This window comes from Hippopotamus amphibius, chromosome X (assembly GCF_030028045.1).
Source record: "Hippopotamus amphibius kiboko isolate mHipAmp2 chromosome X, mHipAmp2.hap2, whole genome shotgun sequence".
NCBI classification, from domain to species: domain Eukaryota; kingdom Metazoa; phylum Chordata; class Mammalia; order Artiodactyla; family Hippopotamidae; genus Hippopotamus; species Hippopotamus amphibius.
In genome coordinates, this window is record NC_080203.1 from 28,276,610 (window position 1) to 28,297,569 (window position 20,960).

General features: G+C 38.1%; 1 protein-coding gene and 1 pseudogene across 11 annotated transcripts in view; one reads left to right on the forward strand and one right to left on the reverse strand.

The window, feature by feature from the left end:
• The window catches only part of THOC2 (THO complex subunit 2), a 104,346-nt gene extending 97,607 nt beyond the window's left edge, over positions 1–6,739 (forward strand). For 8 of the 11 annotated variants that reach the window (XM_057719283.1, XM_057719289.1, XM_057719290.1 and 5 more), the window contains 3 exons: positions 818–894; positions 1,361–1,406; positions 6,602–6,739. In XM_057719283.1, the coding sequence (XP_057575266.1) occupies positions 818–894; positions 1,361–1,388 (105 nt within the window). In that variant the 3' untranslated portion in view covers positions 1,389–1,406; positions 6,602–6,739. Of the gene's footprint in view, positions 1–817; positions 895–1,360; positions 1,407–6,446; positions 6,574–6,601 lie in introns of those variants that run through there. The other 3 variants (XM_057719286.1, XM_057719287.1, XM_057719284.1) reach the window with 3 other exon arrangements.
• Positions 6,351–20,960, reverse strand: part of LOC130841395 (tyrosine-protein kinase Fer-like) — a 49,277-nt pseudogene continuing 34,667 nt past the window's right edge.

Genomic DNA, 20,960 nt, shown 5'->3' on the forward strand with positions numbered 1-20,960 from the left:
TGTTTATCCATTCATCAGTCGATGGACTTTTGTCTTGTTTTCCGCCTTTTGGCTATTGTGAATTGTGCTGCTATGAACATTTGCGTGCTGCTATGCAGTATTTGCTTGAATACCTGTTTTCAATGATCTTGTGTATATACCCAGGAGTGGAATATCTGGGTTATATGGTAATGCTATGTTTAGCTTTTGGAGGAACCGCCAAACTGTTTTCCACAGTGGCTGCACAGTTTACATTTCTACCAGCAATATATGAGGGTGCCAGTTTCCCTACATCCTTGCCAACACTTGTTATTTTCTGTTTATGTTTTGTTTTATTTTTATTTGTTTAGTTTTTATTGTAGCCATCCTAGTGGGTGTAAAGTAGTACCTCACTGTTGTTTTGATTTTGTATTTTCTTAATGATTAATGATGTTGAGCATCTTTTCATGTACTTGTTGGCCATTTTGTATATCTTCTTTGGAGAAATCTATTCAGATGCTTTTGGCCATTTTTTAATTGGATTGTCTGTCTTTTTGTTGCTCAGTTGTAAGAATTCTTTATGTAGTTGTGATATTAGACACTTATGAGATATGTGATATGCAAATATTTTCTCCTGTTCTGTAGGTTGTGTTTTCACTTTCTTGATAGTGTTCTTTGATGCATGAAAGTTTTTACTTTTGATGAAGTCCAGTTTTTTTTCCTTTGTTGCTTGTGCTTTTGGTGTCATATTAAATAAGTTTGAAGAAAAATTTATGACTGGTGGGTGATGAAAAGGGATTTTGAGCTGATTTTTATATTTGGTTTTCCCTTCCCCAACTAATTCCACCATTCGTTATAGGAGTCCAGGCATGATAAAGAAAAGATAGAAAAGAAAGAGAAACGGGACAGTTCAGGAGGAAAGGAAGAGAAGAAACAATATCCTTTTCATCTTAATTGATGTTTTTAAGCAGTATAATGGAAAGCTTTGATACTGGTCTTATTTAGAATTGTACCCGTGTAGTATGTGGTCTAAATGCTTAAGGACTTGTTACCTTTTAAATGGTCTCTCCAGTTAACCCTCTCAAATGTACAAAATGTGGAAATAGGAGACTTGGTTGTTTTTTAAACTTCTTTGGTGACTGAGGTTGTTTTATGCCACCAAGGGATTTAAAGTCCCTCTGGCTCTACCACTGAGAGGAAGAAAGGGAACAGAGAGTCCCTTGGGCTGGGGGCATGGGGAATAGCAGGGCAAGATGATGCAGCAGATGAGCAGAGCTGGTAGAGTTTGAGGCTACCAGGCTGGTAAGAGCCAATTAGGCCTGCAAGCTGAGGGATTGTACTAAAAGATGAGACACCATTCTTTTTTCCCCCCAAAGTTGTTTTCCCTTAATTTGTCATCTACTCATAAGTCCTCGGACAAGCACAGATAATGAAGACTTTCAATCAAGGTGAGTGTTCTCTCACCTCTTTTTCATTTAAAGAGAGATCTGATAATGTTGAAGAAACTAGATCCATTTTGCAAGATACAACTAGAGTTTTTCACCTCAATAAAATGGTCAGGTCTTTGGGTAAAGATGTGAAACAAGATTCACGGTTATTTTTAAGCTGTTTTCATTTTAAGCTTGCTGATTAGCCACGGCGCCCCCCCCCCCCCTTTTTTTAAAGCACCAAGATGTATTTAAAAACATCTGGCTTTCTCTTCACCACTCATTCCCATCTTCTCTGGATAATTAATTACTTTTTAAAAGTACTTTGTAGGTGGTGGTGGTATCTGCATTTTACAGGTGAAGAAACAGACTCTAAGAGGTTAAGTTGAAGAGGGTGACAGAGATATTAGCTGACATAGCCAATATGCAAACATAGGTCTTCTTGCCCTCTAGAGCTCTCTGATCTTCTTTTTGCCTTTCATGCAGACATATTATCCAGAGATTTTTTTGTTTTAAGTTTCATGCCTCTCTTTCTACCACTGCCCATGTTTTGCAAAGCCAAAAATATGGTCTGTGCTTTTAGTTCTCAATTTAAAATATGCAACTTTGTTTTCAAAGTAGTTATGCCTTATGTGAGATTTTAAAAGTGTTTTATCCATCTTAAATAAATTGTATGGGGACAGAGTGTTCAGAAGCCTAATATAATCTTTTTTGAACACTCAGATCATCATTTGAATAGTTATTGTTTGGTGATGCCTTAGGATTATTGAGGTATGTAGGATGGTTTGCCCTCTGCATTTAGTGGTTTGAGATGGCTGTAGTTGAAGTTGTTGATTCTTTTATAGCCAGTTTTCTTGTTTCTGTATTAGCTGTCACTTTTTAATGCTGTCAAGTATACTTGCTTTCTCTACCTTCCTCCTAATATTATTTGCTGCTTCTAATCTTTTATGAAACTGGATAGATAGCCAAGGCTGCTTACAGTTGTTTAAGAGTGCAGAATGTCTGAGAGCCAGTTCTGTATAAGGGTATGAACTTTAGAGTATGGATTTTGTCTTATTTATTTTGGTTGCAAAGCAGGGATTTGAGGTTTCCAGGTAGGTAACTTCCTGACAAATAGTGTGCTTTTTCTGTTTTGTTATTCTGTGCTTGTTATCTAAGTATTAGAGTAGGGTAGGTGAGAGTTATGAGAGAGCACTTACAATGTAGTAGATTTTTTTTAAGTTAGAAAGATTATAAAAGAAATACTATTACCTGTTCTTAAATTCTAGCCACCTCCCACCCTAACAACTAGCTATCTTCCCTAGTGAACTATAAACTCTTAATCTTCTTTTTTATTCTGCACCATAACCTTCCTTTTAGTTTGGCATTTTACTTTTTTACTTGTTGCTTTCACCTGGTCCCCTTATAAAGAAACAGAATAACTCTCTCTCTTATATCTTTGTTAGGAATTGGCCAATCATTGTGGCTGACAACTTTCACTGTGATTTTTTATTTTTTTGGCACACAGGCTTAGTTGCTCTGCGGCATGTGGGATCTTCCTGGAGCAGGGATCAAACCCTTGTCCCCTGCATTGGCAGGCGGATTCTCAACCACTGCGCCACCTAGGAAGCCCTCACTGTGATTTTATATGTATCTCTTTACTCCCTTCTTAGGTAGACTTTGTGAAGCACTGGTTGATTTTTCTCCTTTTTTTTTGGCTGTTCTGGCTGCCTTCTGTTGGAATCCTTCTAGGGTTGGTCAAGTCTTCATGTTGTTCTTCCTTTTCATTTAGAGGTCTCATTATTTCTGATTGGCACTATTTACCTTTAGGCTACTTCAGATCTGCTGCTCCATGCTCCCTTTTTAATTTATTTTATATTCTACAGAAATTAGAACTGCTACACATGTCACATTTCCATGATTCAGAGATGTCATTAATTGTAAGATTCATTGTTGGTTTCTAGAACTGTTTTTTGAGAAAAGTGGATAGGGAAATGACATTGATTTGTAAGTATCACCCTGATTTCAGAAACATTAAAATGATCATGTTAGAGTTAAGAAAATATAATATATAAATGTGACCCAGATTAAATTCCTTCCAAAGTCTTTTTTTCCTGTTTAATAATTTTTAGTTGCAAAATCCTTTTTGCTTGTTCTCTGTATCTCCTGTTACTCATTATTGCTAATGTCGTTGTCCAAATTCATCTTATCTTTCCTTGATTTAGTCTCTTGAACACTACTAGCTGCTTTGCCTTTAACCTTTTCCTCTAGTTTAATCTTTAAAAATTCCTCTCTATGAAAAATTTCCACTTAGAACCATTCTTTAGCCTCGCAATTTTAAATTGACATGTGTGGTCCTCAATTCATTAATGTTGAGTTCAGCTAACTTTTGAGAGTCCTTTTGTGAACCAGACACTGCTAAACTGAAACTTACTTCTAGGTTGTGAGCAGCTCAGTCTTCTTGCACTTTGATTCTGGATTCTTGGTTCTTGATTTCAAAGAATATTAGCAATTAACTCTTTCCTATCCATCTGTATTTGTAGTATACTACGTTCCTATGCTAACACTCCTACGAGGCCTAATATATTTTACAGATCCATCTCTCACCTCTAGTCTCTTACATGTAACCTAACTCTTACTGTTTAAACCCAAGGTTGCAAATTCTCAGCCCTTAGGCAAAATGTGGCTTATTAGACATACGTTCTTGGCCTTGCACGATATTTAACATTTAAAAAAAAGGTTGCCTTTAAAAGTCAGAAGAGAAAACAGAATCCAAATTTCATTTTCTTTTGAAGAACTGGAACATCTGACAACATTGTGTCCTGACTTCTGCATGGCAGCAATCAGCTAGACCTGTCTAGGTGCTTGTCCCCTCTTAAATAGGGTGGGTCTTTTTTTGTGCTTTACCTCATTCAGGCCCCATCCAGCTCACTTCCATTTGTTTCCATTTTATACTAGCCCCTGTAAACAATTGATTTTGTGATTCCTGTTCTGAGCCTTTCTTCTTCAGTCCATAGGTGGAAACTGACCTCCTAAGTGCTCAGAAATTGCTTATTTTAGGAATGTGTTACCATGTTGAGGCACAGTCCTAGATGGTGGTAACATGTTGGAGTAGGGAGTGTTCAATTATGTTTCTTTCTCAGTAGTTTCCCATTGCTTACACGTGTATGTCAGCTTGCCTATAGAGTCCTAGTCACTGATTCCTATGTATATATTAGTGTGTTACATATCCCTCTCCTTAGATTGCGATCTTATTGAAGGCAGTAACTTCATCTTTTCCTTCTCATCAGACAACCAAGTGTTTTTCTTCATTACCTGCTATGTTTCAGATACTTTTAACTTTACATATGGAGAGCTATGTACAGAAGTGTTAGCTATATCTCTTTGCAATTGAGGAGAAACGTCATTGACTTTTTTTGCCCTCAAAAGAAGGTTCAGTTTATTTGCAGCATTTGGTAGTATACTATTTAAGAAGTTGCTTTGTGTGCTGCAACATATTTTTTGAGGGCAGGTTTATTATGCTTTCATCTGGGTCTGTGTGTAGCAATGATCAAATATGTACAAAAGTTTTGTTAGGAGATCGAAATGGTAGACCCAAACTATTTTTCTTTTCATCGTCATCATTTAAAGTATCAATGAGTTCTGTGCCCTGATATTCATAGGCACCAAACAGTTGGAGAGAACAGGAGGGATTTTCTCTTTCCTTTCTTCCACTTAAGGCAGACCACATTTTCACTCAGGTGCTGTGCTGTTCTTTATCTGGACGCAGGCACAAGCACTTTCCAAAGGCTCCCATGCCACATTTCCCCCTGAGGGTGACTATCCCTCCCCCACATTTATCTTGAGAGGCACCCCGGGTGTGCTGAGATTCAGCTGAACAGAACCCTAGTTTTAACTGTTCCATCTTGTCCAGTTGGAATACCTCAGGAAGCGTGTTTACTGTGATGAGAATTGCTAGGCAGCAGTTTAAGGGTAAATGAAGGAGTAAAGTAGAATTAGGATGATTGTCCCTGTGTCTTTCTTCTATAACTTCTTTCTTCCTTGTAAATGTTCATTGGACTTCTGTCAACTTCATCCATGTGTGCCTCTCTACTTGGCATGTGTGTGCCTCTGTGTGTGTGTGTGTACACGTACTAGGATTAACCAGGAATGATGTGTTAATTCACTGGGCTTGTATTTCATAGTTTCTCTAAATAAATTTTGTTGCCATCCAAGAGGGCTCTATTATGAGGAATCTGTGAACTATTGAAACATTTCTTAGGACTTTTTTGGTGAATTTGATCATAAAAATAGAAAGTGTGTATGTTTATAAAGGCATAGCTCTGATAATAAGGCTGATTTTCTATTTGTTTTTCTTCCCTACTTTGATCACCAGTCTATCTGCTCTTTTATCCAGACCTAACATTTCAGACTTCCTCCTTGCTGTCACAGCTCTCTATAAAGTAACATCATTTAAAATCAGCTGCTTCAACTCTGAAAGGGTGCTCTTTGAGGGCATTTCATGCATAGTTTTCTGATGCCCTGACAAAGGAGGAGGGCATGGTGGAACATAGGGAAATGACAACTTTACTAATACAGCAGGGCGTATTTCTGGCAAAAAGCAAAGAAGAAAAACCCCCAGGGTGTCCAGATAATTCCTAATAGAAAGTGATGTTTACAAATGTAATCTTGTCTTAGCATAGTGGAAGGCCAGCTTTTGTTGGAATGTGTCCAGCAAAGATGGTATTACCAGTGTAGTTTATGGCACCGAGAGAGTAGAGGTGTCTAGGATGGAGGACAGCCAGCTCTGAACTGAGCCTGAAGTAGAAACCCTTTGAGAAACATCCACAGTCCTAGTTGTGAAAAGATAGATTTGTGGGATCTCTTGCATTTAGATAGAACCTGTGCTTTCTCATTATAATGGTTAAAGTTGCACCTATTTTTAAAAATAGTTAATAAAAAATAACCTTAGAAGGATATTCCATGTAATGTGGTATAAACGTATTGTTAATGAGAAGAAAATATTACTCTGCTGGAAGATAGAGTCCTGAAGTCTGAGTTTGGCACTGTTTCATCATTGTATGTCTTTCTTCTTGATGGCAGTTCTTTCGGAAGTTTACTGAACTTGGGGCGGTTTGCAAGTTTGTAATTCCAAGACTTCAGCATTAGTTTATAGATACATTCTGGACACTGCTGAGAGACTGACATCCAGTATCTTCTTTCCACTTGCTCTTGTGCTTGCTGATTTGTCATTCCAGGGTATGGACAGACCCCTAAGCTGAAGGTCTCCCAGAGGAAGATGCCAAAGCTCCATGCGTCACTCTCAGAATGATATCTCCCATAATTAAGAGCTTCTGGTGCTGTCCATTTAATGGGAATCTGCTTTAAATCCGAAGATGAATACACACCACCATCCTCTTGACGAGACATTCCAAAGTCACTGATTTTCAGAACATTATTTTCACCTCCAGGCAGTTTCTTGCAGCAAGGTCCCTGTGTATACAGTTTTTACTCGAGATTCGCCATCCAGAAGCAGCATCTAATGAAAATATCATGGTTTTAGTTCATCCTTCTTTCTCAGAAAGGAGAGGAAATCGCCTCCTGGAATCAGTTCCTTAATTATGTAGATAGGCTGTATTTGTGTGCGAACTTTTATGAGTTTGACAATATTGGGATGATTATATTGCTTGAGGATTTTGGCTTCTTGTAAAAATTTTAATTTCAGTTCGTGGGAAGGATCAACTTCACATGTTTTAACAGCAATAGCAGTTTTATCCTTCAATGTGCCCTTAAGTGTGTCATCAAAATTTCCCTTGCCCAGTAATTATGACATATTCATGATTGAGAACCCATTTCCTCTTCTAGTCATGGCCATACTGATACCATGATACTCTTTATTAGAACATTGCCCTTTTTTTTTTGTAGTTAAAAAAATTGAAGTGAAATTCACATGACATAAAATTTGCCATTTTAAATGGTTTTTAGTTTATCACTATATTGTAACTATCACTACTAATTCCAGAACATCTCCCATCACCCGCAACAGAGACCCCACACCTGTTAGCAGTCACTTCCAATTCTCTCCTTCCCCCAGTCCCTGAAAACAACTAATGAATTTTCTGTATGAATTTGCCTGTTTTGGACATGTCATAAAAATGGAATCATGCAATATTGTGGCCTTTTGTGTCTGGCTTCTATCACTTAGTATCATGTTTTCAAGGTTCATCCATGTTGTAGCATGTATCAGAACTTCATTTCTTTTTATAACGGAATACTATTCCATTGTATGAATGTGTACCACATTTTTGTTTATCCATTCATCAGTGATGAACAGGAACAATGATTTTTAAGTATTAAAATTGTAAGTTCAACATTAGTGTATCTATAATTATAATTGGTAATGTCAAGATTATACATGGTGTGAACAGAATGGTGTATAGAAACGATATGTAAATTATTTGTCAGCATTTCATGCAAGTGTGATTATTTTCTAAGGCCCTTCTAGCTCTGGTTTTATGAAATATATGAATGTAGTATTTTCATCAATAAAGTGTAATGCGTTAAGCATTAGTTTAAAATTTGAATGAGAACAATGTTAGGCAAATATGAAGTTATTTGCCACATGTTGTAATAATCATGTTTTGAATTTATTTCAATATGCAGTATTTGAAAAATGTCAATACATAAAGGAAAGGAAATGAGTATAATTAAGTCAATATATTTTTAAAGCAATTTTTATAATTTAGCAAACATTGCATCTTAATATAAGTAACTATTAAAATCATGTCCTTGTGAAAAATATGATGTCATTTTTCTTTTTTTGTTGATCATGTAAAATTGGTTCCTTTTCATTGCTATGTGTTCTGTTTACTTTTGACAAGCTATTGCTTGTCCCTGTGGAATGTTTTACTTGTTTCTATTTCATTTTTTCCTTCCTCCCCTTCCCCCACTCCCCCCTTTCCCTCTCTCACAGACAAAATGTTCCATATTTTTTTTAAGTCATCATAGTGTGCTTATCTTTAATGATTTCTAAGAATAGGCAATAAGAAATACACAAATATTTCATCCTTATCTAGGGACTTAATTCAAGCCTTTGTTATTGACAGAACTCATTGATTTTTTTTCTTAAATCTTCCTTCCTTCTTCCCTCCCTCCCTCCCCCCCCTTTCCCCTCCTCCTTCTCTCCTCCCTTCTTCCGTCCTTCTCCCTTCCATCCATCCCCTCTCCTTCCTCCCCACCTCCCCCCACTTCCTTCCTTTCTTATCTATCAATATAATCACTTTGTTTCTTTCAGGTGAGATTGGAATGAAATTGTTCAGCTGTGACCAGAAATTTATTTTCCTGAGTAGATTGCCGAGAATTATGAATGAAGAGGGCCCATTTGCATCTCTTTAAATTATTCAGTTATCTGCTTTATTGCTCCATGCCGAAAACTTAAAATTGAGTTGTGCATTACTGTATTTAACTTGTTGCTTAGTTTCTACATGTTTATTTTCAGTAAATGGCTGAAAGTGTTAACTGTTCCATATTTTTAGCACAATGTGCTGCATACAGTTTCCAACAAACAAATAAGGTTACATATGTACAGAATTTCACTTTAGGTTAACTAAATATTGCCTGGTTTTAAGTTTTTTTTTTTGGTTTGTTTTTTTCAATCTGAAATGCTTCCTTTTTATTGTTTGAAATGGAAAATAAACAATTATTGAACCATTTTGAATTTACCTCATTTGAAAACTCAGTTTTAATCTATTATTTGGCCTGTTTTTAATATTAGTCAGTAAAAAACAAAGTGGGATCAGTGTCTTATGCAATGCCTAGGAATAATTTTATATACTACGTGTACGACATTAAAACCTGTTTGAAAAAAAAAAAGGTACCAGCACTCACTTGTCCCTTGCCATTTTTTCTTGTAATTATGTTAGAAAAATCTGGGGGGGGGGATCAAAAGTTAATTGTTTTAATTCTACAGCTGCAGGAGCTTTGTATTGCTGAACTATCGTCTGGAAAAATTTCACAGTGACATTTTTAAAAGAAAATTTTTTTATCTACTGAATTCTACCCGTGTAACCCTTTTTCTAAATAAACAATAGTTTTCTCAAATGATTGTATATCATTGTGTATATTGTTGCTTATTCAAAAATAACTTAGCAGAGGTGATTCAGTAAGGTTCCTAGCCCTTTCTTCTTATTTGTGTCAGTCCATGGACTACAATGTTTCCAAATGACAGACATCTTATTCAATAATATGAGAAAATCCTATTTGCTTACCTCTGCACCTGGGGTAGACAGTGGGCTAAAATCATGCCTAGGATTATTCATTTACTCTTCAGTTCCTTGGAACCAATGATACGTATGCAAATTAATTTTTTAAGAGAATGGCAATAAAGTCTTTAATTTGTAAAAGGATTGAGGCATGCTGAGTATATTTTAGAATTCCAAAGGGATACAAATCTCGACGCCCCTTTTCAGGTAATTATAATTTGCAAACATTGATGAGCACAGTGAGTGTGGGAGAGTGATCCACCCAATGACTGGTGAGCACCCATAATGTGCCTGGCATTGAAAACATGATACATTGTTAGGATGACTTTGACAATGTGAAAGAACTATGGTTCACCTCAAAATCATTTGTTTGAAATGTATCAGAGAAGAGCTTTCCAGTTGTTACCTTGCATTCACATTTAAAGATTTCCTGATTGTGAAAATTTGCTACTACTTAGCATCAGAATCTCTTTGCCCCCTAAATTATTGAACACAGGTAACCTTTGCTTCTGGCCTTGCCAGCAGTGCATTGAGGATGGGAAACACTAACTTTGAATTTAGCTGTGTGGGAATGATTTATGTTGGAAGAAGGAAATCTGTATTTGATAGCTCTTTTAAAGCATCTCTGTTCCATGTACAAAGGAGTATTAAGACCTAACTCCTGTACCTAGAGCACTTTCAGTCTAACTTGAGAAATAAAGGCCAAATGAGTGCTGTTGGGGGTCAGCAAACTTCCTGTAAAGAGCCAGATAGTAAATATTTGAGACTTCGTGGGCTTACGTGGACCCTTTTGGAACTCCTCAGCTGTGCATTATAGTGTGGAAGCAGCCAAAGATGATATGTAAATGAATGAGCATGACTGAATTCCAGTAAAATTTTATTTACAAAAACCTGCTATAGAGAATCCTATGGAATATCTGTTCACAAAAATATTTGAGTGCCTCATGCACCAGAGGTACAGCCTTGAGCAAAACAAAGTTTCTGCCCTCATGGAACTTGCATTCTAGTCAATGGAGGCAGACAACAAACATTGGGGAGTGGGGGGGGGGGAACACGTAAGGAGCTTGGATGAGGCAGGACTTAACTCCTTTACATAACAGTGATCATGTAGAGTGAAGATGTGCAAAGCAGGATATTTTGAGGTGGTTATCACAGTATGACTATTATTACATCCTGTGAGCAGGAGTTATCCCTAATCCCCCATCTGTCTTTGGACCTTTTACATGATAATCATGATACCCAGGATTTCTCAGGACCTAGGCTCTAAGCTCTAGTGGTTGTCTAAGCTTGCTGTTTCCTGGAAAGGAGTTCTTAACTTTAGGCTCATAAACGGACTTGAAGGATATCTGTGGACCCTCCAGAAATTGAATGCAAGTTTGTGGTATGTGCATTTTCCTGGGTCTGTAGCTTTTCACCTAAAAGATGGATCCAAGGTGGCAAGTTTGTTTTTCTGGGTCTTGTTCTAAAGAACTCTAAAAAGCTTCTGTAACTAGTCCTGAACCCATCTCGAGCTGCTGGTAAGTTGGAACACGGTCATCCATTCATCTGTATTGTCTTAAATGCTAGGGGCAAAAGGTAAAACATCTTGCCTTGTCAAATTATCTACAAGTGATTTGCAGTCTATTGTTGGAAAGTCACTTGTCCATGGTATAGGGCCGTTTTCTATTTCAAGGAAGCACTTCAGCCAGGTATGGGTGGAAATCCCAGTAGCCTTATTATTTTCCAATAATTATTCTAATTGTTTTATTTCTACCCTACTGTGTTTCAAGAAGGATTTATGAAGAAGTATACAGTACAATATTTTAAAAGTAAATGACAAAATTTGATTTCTGGGTGAAACTAATACCCCAAGTGAGGCCAATACCCCCAACCGTTGTGTACACTTGGGTCATGAATTGGCTCTGAAAAGCCTGGCAGGCCACACAGAGAAGGTAATATAGTCAGTTACAGGAATTAATGTCCATCAAATAAAAAGCCAGTAGGGGTGGAGAATAACAGTTTCTGGCAGTGAAGCCTAAAGAAACTTCTCCTTTGCATTCTCATAAAGAAGTAGCTCTGTCTTTTCAGTAAATAAAACAAAGGGATGTATCAATATCTTGTATTGGCCCTGAATGTTAGCTGATGGCCAACACCTGAGCTCATTCGAGTTAAGGCTATCTCTACAATAACACCAAAGCATGTATCTCAGGCACCTAGGCCTCTGATGCTTTGCTTCAGTCCAGGAAAGCATTTTTGAATATTTGAGACCAGGTTTTTAAACTGGGATTTTTGATGGCCTTACTTTTTATAAGCATGTTTGTAAAGATCAGGAAACTCATGCGATCATTGTTTGGTTCCCATGATCTGAGTAACATAAGATCTCATTAGTTTAAAAGCTGTGCCTGGACTTTGATTTTTTTTTTTTTTACATTTTTGTGGATTCTGATCTCTAAAGGTTGCCTCTTAGGTAGAATGAAGCTTATAATATTACAGCCATTTAATATTCTATTTCATCACTTATCAGAAGCAAGTTTACATGTTTAATTTTTTTAATTGAAATTTTTAATAACATTTCTAGAGATCCTGTCAGGGCCAAAGAGATTTTATTTCATCTAGAGTTGAGAATAAACGGAGGACTTCTTTAAAAGATGCTGATTCATGCTAATTGAATACAGATTTTGTTGTAGTTATAAACACAAATTGATGATAATGGAGAATAACAATAGGAGAGAAATTGAAAATAGTGACGAAAGGGTGTGTGGCAACCTGAGAAGATAGACATTAATGTAAGAAGAGTTAGTTGCTCTTTGTTTTTGATTCTTAGGTTCTGTTTTAAGCTATAATGACCATTTCTACATGGGTCAGGCTAACAAAGCTTAATTCCTTTGATATGTTGTTAAATAGAGATGTTTAATGAAGGAAGAAGGAAAGAAGATTCTGACTGAGCACAGAGCACATAAACTTGAGAAATGCATCATTGCAAGTGAGAAATAGCCTTCCTTTCAGAAATAGGAGCTAGAAAATGATCTGGTACTTTAACTTAGACAACCTCTGGTTTTTGTCAGATGACAGATGTCCTTGGACTTGAGTATCAGACTGATAAAGAGCTATTCCCCTGTCCTCACAAAATTTTAACCAGGATGATGTTATTGTGCTATATTCAAGGCTTTCATGATCCTGATTTCAATGCAGTGTGTAGTAGTACTTATCTTCTAGGGTTACATATATCAGCATTATCAAAGAACATTTTTGAGTTGTAATTAGATATACCACTGCTAGGTACTATTATGCAGGCACCTTTTGTGCTTTCCAGGATAATTGATCCAAGACGTCAATAATACAGACAAAAGATCATGCTTATAAGATATACAAGCAGGAAATAAAATGTAAAAAGAGTAAGGTATTCATACCACGTGCCATCTGAGGTCCAGTTACATTTTAAGATGATGATGAGTACTCAGGGTAAGAGTGACCTCAGACTGTGTGTGATTTGGGAAGTCTAGTTCTCAACAGGTTGATCGGGGAAGACCTCATGAAGGATTTAGATGTTCAGGAAGCCAACCTATTTCTACTCAGACCTAGAGGGTGTAGGCCTTTTTGGGTCTGGTTTAACCCTAAGTTGGCACTGGAGAGAGAATGTTGAACAGATTGAGTCTTTTTTCATGAGACTAAGCCTGATGTCACCAATCCTTTTAATCGCCTTCATCAGTGTTAATCATATTTTTTGTATCTTTGCAGAGCATTGAAAAGTTATTGCCTCTCTGTCAAGATGATTTTCCTTGTCTGTTTCCTCTGAGTGGGGATGAGCTCCACTTACACTTCTTCACCTGGTCTTTTGTTCATGAATTAAATCTCACAATACGTGTAAAGCACGTAAAGAGGACCTAGTACATGGCAGGTACTCAGTACCTGTTAGCAATTGTTATTAGTGGTAAGATTTATACCAGTATGCAAACCGGGAATCATCAGAATCAGAATTAATCGAAAACATTAAGCCCACCCACCCCCCTCCAAATATACTGAATCAGATTCTCTTGTAGTGCAGGCCTGGGGTAGTTTTAAAAGCAGTTCCTCAGGTGATTATAATGTGGGAATGATATTTGGGAATTAACAGAGTTTAGCCTACAATCCCAGCATCTCTGTTCTTACCTCAATTAGTGACAGAACCCATCCAGAGGCTATTTCTGGGGGAGATAAGTGTATTAGGCCCCAAGGAAAACCCATCCTTAGCAAGAAATATTTTTAAAATCAAAAGTAATAGCCTCTGTCCTGGGATCAGAGTTCAGCTCTGCTAGCACATGCTGCTCTTGTTCACTGACTCGCCTGCCTTCTCCAGCCTACCTTCACTGACCTTCCTGGATCTAACCTCTTGTTAGCCTACACGTCATCAGCAAGCACCTACTACCAAGGTAAGCAGTTTGGGATTCAGACCTACTTTTGATACCACTTATACCTTCTCCTTTAACTTGTATCTGCAGTGGTTCACTTTTCTATGATTGGAGCTGTGTTCAGGGCTGGGTTGTTTTTGGTTTTGTTTTTAAGATTTATTATTTATCCTTTTTTTTTTTGGCTGTATTGGGTCTTTGATGCTGCTCGTGGACTTTCTCTAGTTGTGATGAGCGGGGGCTGCTCTTTATTGCGGTGCACGGGCTTCTCAATCTGGTGGCTTCTCTTGTTGCGGAGCATGGGATCTAGGCTCACGGGCTTCAGTAGTTGCAGCATGTGGGCTCAGTAGTTGTGGTGCCTGGGCTTAGATGCTCCACAGTATGTGGGATCTTCCCGGACCAGGGATCAAACCCGTGTCCCCTGCGTTGGCAGTTGGATTCTTAACCACTGCGCCACCAGGGAAGTCCCTCAGGGCTGGGTTTTGTCCTCTGTTCTTTACTTTTTGTTGCATAATGTTCTGATGTTGCTGAATGGGGGGTTGTATAAACATTTAATAATTCAATGCTATAAATTTCTCTCTAACCACTGCTCTAGCTGCATCTCACAAATTTGATGTGTGGTATCTTCATTTTCATTCAGCTCAAAATATTTTCCAACTTCCCTTGTGATTTATTGTTTGACCCATGTGTTATTTAGATATTTGTTGCTTAATTTCCAAATATTTGATAATTTTCCAGATATCTTTCTGTTATGGATATATAGTTTAGTTGTGCTGTGGTCAGAGAACTTACTTTGAATTATTTAAATCCTCTTAAGTTTACTGAGACTTGTTTCATGGCACTGCAGCTGGCCTGCCATGGTAAATATTCCACGTGCACTTGAAAAGAAGGTGTATGCTGTTTTAGTTGGATGCAGTGTTCTATAAATGCCAATTAGGTCAAGTTGGCTGGTGGAGTTCCAAATCTTCTGTATCCTTGCCGATTTTCTGTCTGCTTGATCTGTCGATTACTGAGAGAGGTGTTTTGAAATTTACAAATATAATTGTGATGATTACTTCTTCGTTTAGTTTTGTCAGTTTTGGTTTCATGTATTTTGAACCTTTGTGATTAGGTGTGTGCACATTTAGGATGACATATTCTTGGTGAATTGGTCCTTTTATCAAAATGAAGTATTCTTCTTTACTCCTGGTAATAGTCCTCATTCCAAAATATGCTTTAATCTTAATATAGCTTCTCAAGCGTTCTTTTTTTTTCCAAGCTTTCTTTTGATTGTATTTGCATGGTATATATTTTCCATCCTTTTCCTTTATATTTAGAATGGGTTTCCTTGCTTTTAAATGCAATTTGATAACCTCTGCCTTTTAATTGGGGTGTTTAGACAATACATTCAGTCATTATTGAACGGTAAAGTTTAAATCTGACAGCTTGCTCTTTGTTTTCTATTTGTCCCCTTGTCTCTTCCTCTTTTACTTTTTCCCTGCCTCTTTTTAAGATGGATTGTGCCTCTTTTTCCTCATTGGTAAAGTGAGGCTAATAGTGACAACCATTTCATAAGGTAGCCCTAAGGGTTAGGTGAGATCATTTAGACAGTGGTGCTTGGCCCATATTTATATAGAGCTCGATAATTTTTTTTAAAAATTTTTAATGAGTATTTATTTTTGGCTGCATTGGGTCTTTGTTGCTGCGTGCAGCCTTCCCTAGTTGTGGAGAGCGGGGGCTACTCTTTGTTGCAGTGCGAGGGCTTCTCATTGCAGTGGCTTCTCTTGTTGTGGAGCAGGGGCTCTAGGCTCTCAGGCTTCAGCTGTTGCAGCACGCGGGCTCAGTAGTTGTGGTGCACGGGCTTAGTTGCTCTGCGGCATGTGGAATCTTCCTGGCCCAGGGATTGAACCCATGTCCCCTGCATTGGCAGGCAGATTCTTAACCACTGCACCACCAGGGAAGTCCCGATAAATGGTTGTTTTTAAAAATCAGAGGATTGAGATTTCCTAAGGATATCAACTCTCCAGAGGTTTTTGGTTCTAGGCCTGTTATGCACATATATAGGTGAGGTAGGTAGTTGTCTATAGGTATAGTTTGAGTGGGCACTGAAAGGTCCTGGTTCCAAAATATCCCCCCTACTGGATAGCTGTGGTGTATGAAATTCTCACAATTAAGCACTTTACAAGCACTTCTGCAGTTGTGCACATTCATTAACCTAAGGAAACATGGGAGGGGGCAACCCATTCTCTCACTAGCACCGAAGCACAAATGATTTTTGATGATAGTAGATCATGCTCTCATATTCCCTAGGAAAGCACCGAGATTTTTAGCTAGCCAAAAGTCAGAGAAAGAGACATGGCCTGATCTTGGGAGAGCGCCACAGTCGGCAACTCAGATGGCTGTTTGAAAGGAGAGGTGGCAAAGTTGCCAAAGAGGACCTGGCCCACTTAGTGGTTTTACCTTGGGCTGATTTGTGAAGTTAAGCTTCTGGGTTTTGTATTTGCTTGTTTCCTTCAGTTTCATTGTAGGAAGATGTCACAATTGATATTTAGTTGTTTGATTCTTGCAGTAGTTGACTTGGTCATACTTTACATTTCACTCACCTCCAAAAACATAAGGTGGCTGGTTTGGAAGTCTAGGTGGTAGTGGGTTGGGAGCAATTGTGCTTTTCCCTCTTTTGCCTCTTCATTGAGGATTTGTTTGGTTCCTGTGAACTCTTCAACACTGATCTAGAATGTGAGCTCCGTGAGCGCACGGGCTATTTAATACCAGCACCTAACATAGTGCATGGCACAGTGTGGGTACACAATAAGTATCTGACCTCTTTGTAATTTCCTCCAAATGAATAGAAACTTTTTAATCAGAGCAACAGATCATTATCACCTGCTTGATTCCCTCCCCTCGCTGTTCTTCAGTTCATCTTGGACCATTAACCTCCTCTAAACTGAGCCCCAAAGTTGGACTCTGGGCCCAAATCTACCCTGAGCTAGAGGAGTATGAAAAGTGCTATACAGGTGTCTCAACAGCTCAAGCATTAGCTTTGCTGCTGATTTTTCTCCAACCCTGAGTACAGGTTTTGGTAACAGGATTTTTCTCTTGCCTTTTATGGCTAGTGCCACCTATGCACCCAACATCCATGAAGAGACTCCTTTCTCTGTATCCCAATTTATCTAGAGTTGGTGTCCATATCTCATATATAAGAATCATAGCTGAGTCCCTACTGTCTGCTGCTCAGCCTGCTGTCCTCTACCTCAACAAATATGAAACTAGGCTTGTGTTAGCTTTGAGGGGTTTAAGGGAAGTTAAAGACATTGGGCAGAATTATTAGGGGAACAGATGGTATTATACCTAAGCTTGGCCTTTTGGGAAAATTTTCTTTTTTAAAAAAAATTTATTTATTTATTTATTGAGTGTGTTGGGTCTTAGTTGTGGCACGTGGGATCTTTCATTATGGCTTGTGGGCTCTTTGCTGCAGTGCTCGGGCTCTCTAGTTGTGGCGTGTGGCCTCAGTAGTTGTGGTGTGTGGGCTTAGTTGCGTCACAGCATGTGGGATCTTAGTTCCCTGACCAGGGATCGAACTGTTGTCCCCTGCATTGCAAGATGGGTTCTTAACCACTGGAGCACCAGGGACGTCCCGGGAAAGTTTTCTTTAAATTGCTGTGCAACAGGAAGGGAAAAGGAGATCCTTTTCTTCTTGTCTTCTGTACTCTGGCCTATTGTTATCAGGATCCAGCCTGCAGACTGATACCAGCAATTCCATGGTTAAGATAGATTTACAAGCTGTAGGCTTTTGTGAGCTGGTCTGAGACCCTAACTACCCTTTGTTCTTATGGGAAAATATGTTCTGAGTTTCAAACAGTTGAGTTACAGATAAATTTTGGAGCACAGCCCATTGATAAATTAGAGATGACTGGTAGGCTAATTCATCTGTGCTTTTTTTTCACCAGGGAGCCTGAGTAAAATGAATTCCCAGATTGGTCTCTATACAACAGTGCGTGCCACTCCTTTTCTATAACTCTTATTAAATAGCAGGGTTTTTTCTTTTCAAGGTTCATGTAATTATTTTTGATAGACAATGAGTTGGCTAAAGAAAATTCTCTTTCTGGTTATTTTTATTTTGGTAGAAGCGGCCATTATTTTGGAAAGGATATTAGTTTAGAGCAATTTAACAAAACTATTGGAGTTCAAATTTTTTCAAACACATCTTTTTCACTTTATAGTTAAAATAATATTCATTGAGGCAATTTACATGGCACATTTTCTCAGGGTCTCTTTAATTGTTCATTTCTGTTGGCAGATATAAAAGGTAGATGTCTAATGTCCTAGGAACAAGAATAAACTAACCTTTGAAGAAAGAACATTATGGGTAATAGAAGATATAAGCCAGAGGGACTTTTCATGCATTCATACTCCCAATCGTTTTAGAGCTAGTATGTTGAAAGATGAAGTCATTAGGAATATTTCGGGAACCACATCTCACTGTTCCCTGTGGGATATGTCCAGGGAAATTCTGACTGCCTACCCATCCAAATAGAGTTTAAACTCTTTCTGAAAGTAAGAAATATATGTCCAACATGCATTCTCTGCCTTGGTGAAGCATAAAGTTGCTGAGGTATGAAATAAGTGATTTGCTTTTATGTTTAATCAGAAAGCTTCCTTAAGACATTTTACAACCACAGTTCAGTTAACAAAACTTTCACTTACCTACCGCATTTGCAGAACATACTCAGTGGCTCAACTGAGACACATGCTAAAACTGATAGGGACTTCCCTGGTGGTCCCATGGGAAAGACTCTGCGCTCCTAGTGCAGGGGTCCTGGTTCGATCCCTGGTTGAGGAACTAGATGCTGCATGCATGCCGCAGCTAAGAGTTAGCATGCTGCAACTAAAAGATCCCACATGCCACAACTAAAGATCCTGCATGCTGCAACTAAGACCTGGCACAGCCAAAATAAATAAAATAAATAAATATTAAAAAACTTAAAGTGATAAACAAATTTACATTAAAATTCTGAGTCATGTAGCTTACTTAAATGGTAGCATTATTAACAATATGTCCCCTTTTGAAGGATGGGAGGATACTTTGTTTTACAGGGGGAGGGAGGGCTTGATCAGGGAGATAGTGAAGTAAGATGGCAAACATTAAGGTGCTAAAATGAAGCATAAAAACACGTTCATTCTCCCCTCCCCCTCTTTTTTTTTTATCCCAAGGCCTTTAGAGGTAGAGAGCCATTAGCTTGTAAGCTAAACTTGTTCATTATCCTGGGTGCTCCTGGTTCACTTTACACAACGAGTATGTTCTTGTAAAGTGCTCTAGAACACACGCACACATGAATCAAATAATTTTCTCATTGACTCACATTTTCACTTCTGATCTTCATTTGTCAACAGATTCTAAAATTAACTCAGTCAGATAGTTAATAAGAGGTACTTAAACACCGAAGGAGATCCTGTTGTTTCAGGGAACTGTAGCAAATTATTTCATGAAACAAAGAAGCTTTAGGAAAATGAATGTGTACTCTTGTATCCTAAATTTGAATTTCATGTATTGGCCTTTCTGAAAGTAAGGACCAGCTTTCTTTAATTTTACTTTCTTTAATTTTCTCCCATGGCTGTTATGTCTATTATGATATCACCCCCTGAATTCTAAAGACCAATTTTTCTTGCTTCATTCATTCATTTTAGTTATTTGTCATCAACTTGCTACAATCACAGACCAATCACTCATTCTACAAATGTTGATTGATTATATAGGATGTGGGAGACACTGTACTTGGCCCTGGGGATCCAAGCGAGGCAAGATCTATGCCAAGGTGCTCACAGTCTGGTGAGGAGGGGAGATAAATTCGTACGCAATTCCTGTGCAATGTGAATAGTGCTTTGATAGGAAAAGTACAGGATACTGTGGGAGCACAGAAGATAGGTGAGAGGTTGGAAGGAGAGAGGTTCAAGGGAAATTGCTTGGCCTAGGTGATATCTGTAAAAGCACAAGTCTCGGACAAAGTAGTTTGTTAGCACGTGTCAACGTTTTGTTCCAGCCAAGTCCAATGAAAGAATCAGCAGATATAAAAGAATGCTTGTTCAAAGAACATTTGAAAAACAGTGATTCATCTAGGCAGTTGGGAAAACAATGCCAAAATAAAATGAGTAAGTTAGAGTCAAAATTGGCTAATGTTTTATAGTGCAATAAACTGAAAATTTCGAGGTTATTCACTGAACCATGCAGACTCCAAAAAGTGAATCACTTTGTAGTAGTTTTTTGGAAGTTAACCTCTAACTTTATAAGACTAAAATTCTCTGGACTCTCATTGTAGATAGTTTAAGTTGCAGATCTTGAGATAGTCAGGTGACTAAAAGGCTTATTAGAAAATGTGCTGCCATGCTATTTAACAGGTCATACAATCCTCACTTTCCCTTATTTTGAAGTTTTAGATAACTTTTCCTATATAGTCTCCTCTGTGACCTCGGGCAATTTCTAAACCATGGTCTTGGTCACAAAAAGTAGCTGGCCTCCTTGTGTTTTTGTGTCAAGATATTAACTGAACTTATTGCTTAATCATTTTCATAATTCTTAGAGATGGTGGAAATTAAATATAGACTCAATAGGGTAGGTGATATTATTGTTCGCAGTTATTTACTCCCCACCTTTCCTGTAAGAGGACTGTGTATCCTTGCCCATTGCCAGGTGATGTCCCATGCCTCTTGTGGGAGGAGTATAGATTTGACTTTGAGCTCCACTGACATGCTTTGGCAATACAGTGCGAATGGATATGACACATGTCACATCCAAGTAGAGGTTTAAGGTGATTATGTGGTTTGGCTCAGCCTCTTGTTTTTGCCCTCTGCCAAGAGAATAGCATAGCCCAGGTAAGGCCTCAGGCTGGGTCCTAGAATGAAAGGACATCTATGCCTACAGAGTAAAGCTAAGAAGAACTGAGCACACTTGCAATGACCCTCCAATAGCCCATGGCTTACATGTTACATGAGCAAAAAATAAAGGTTGTACGCCACTG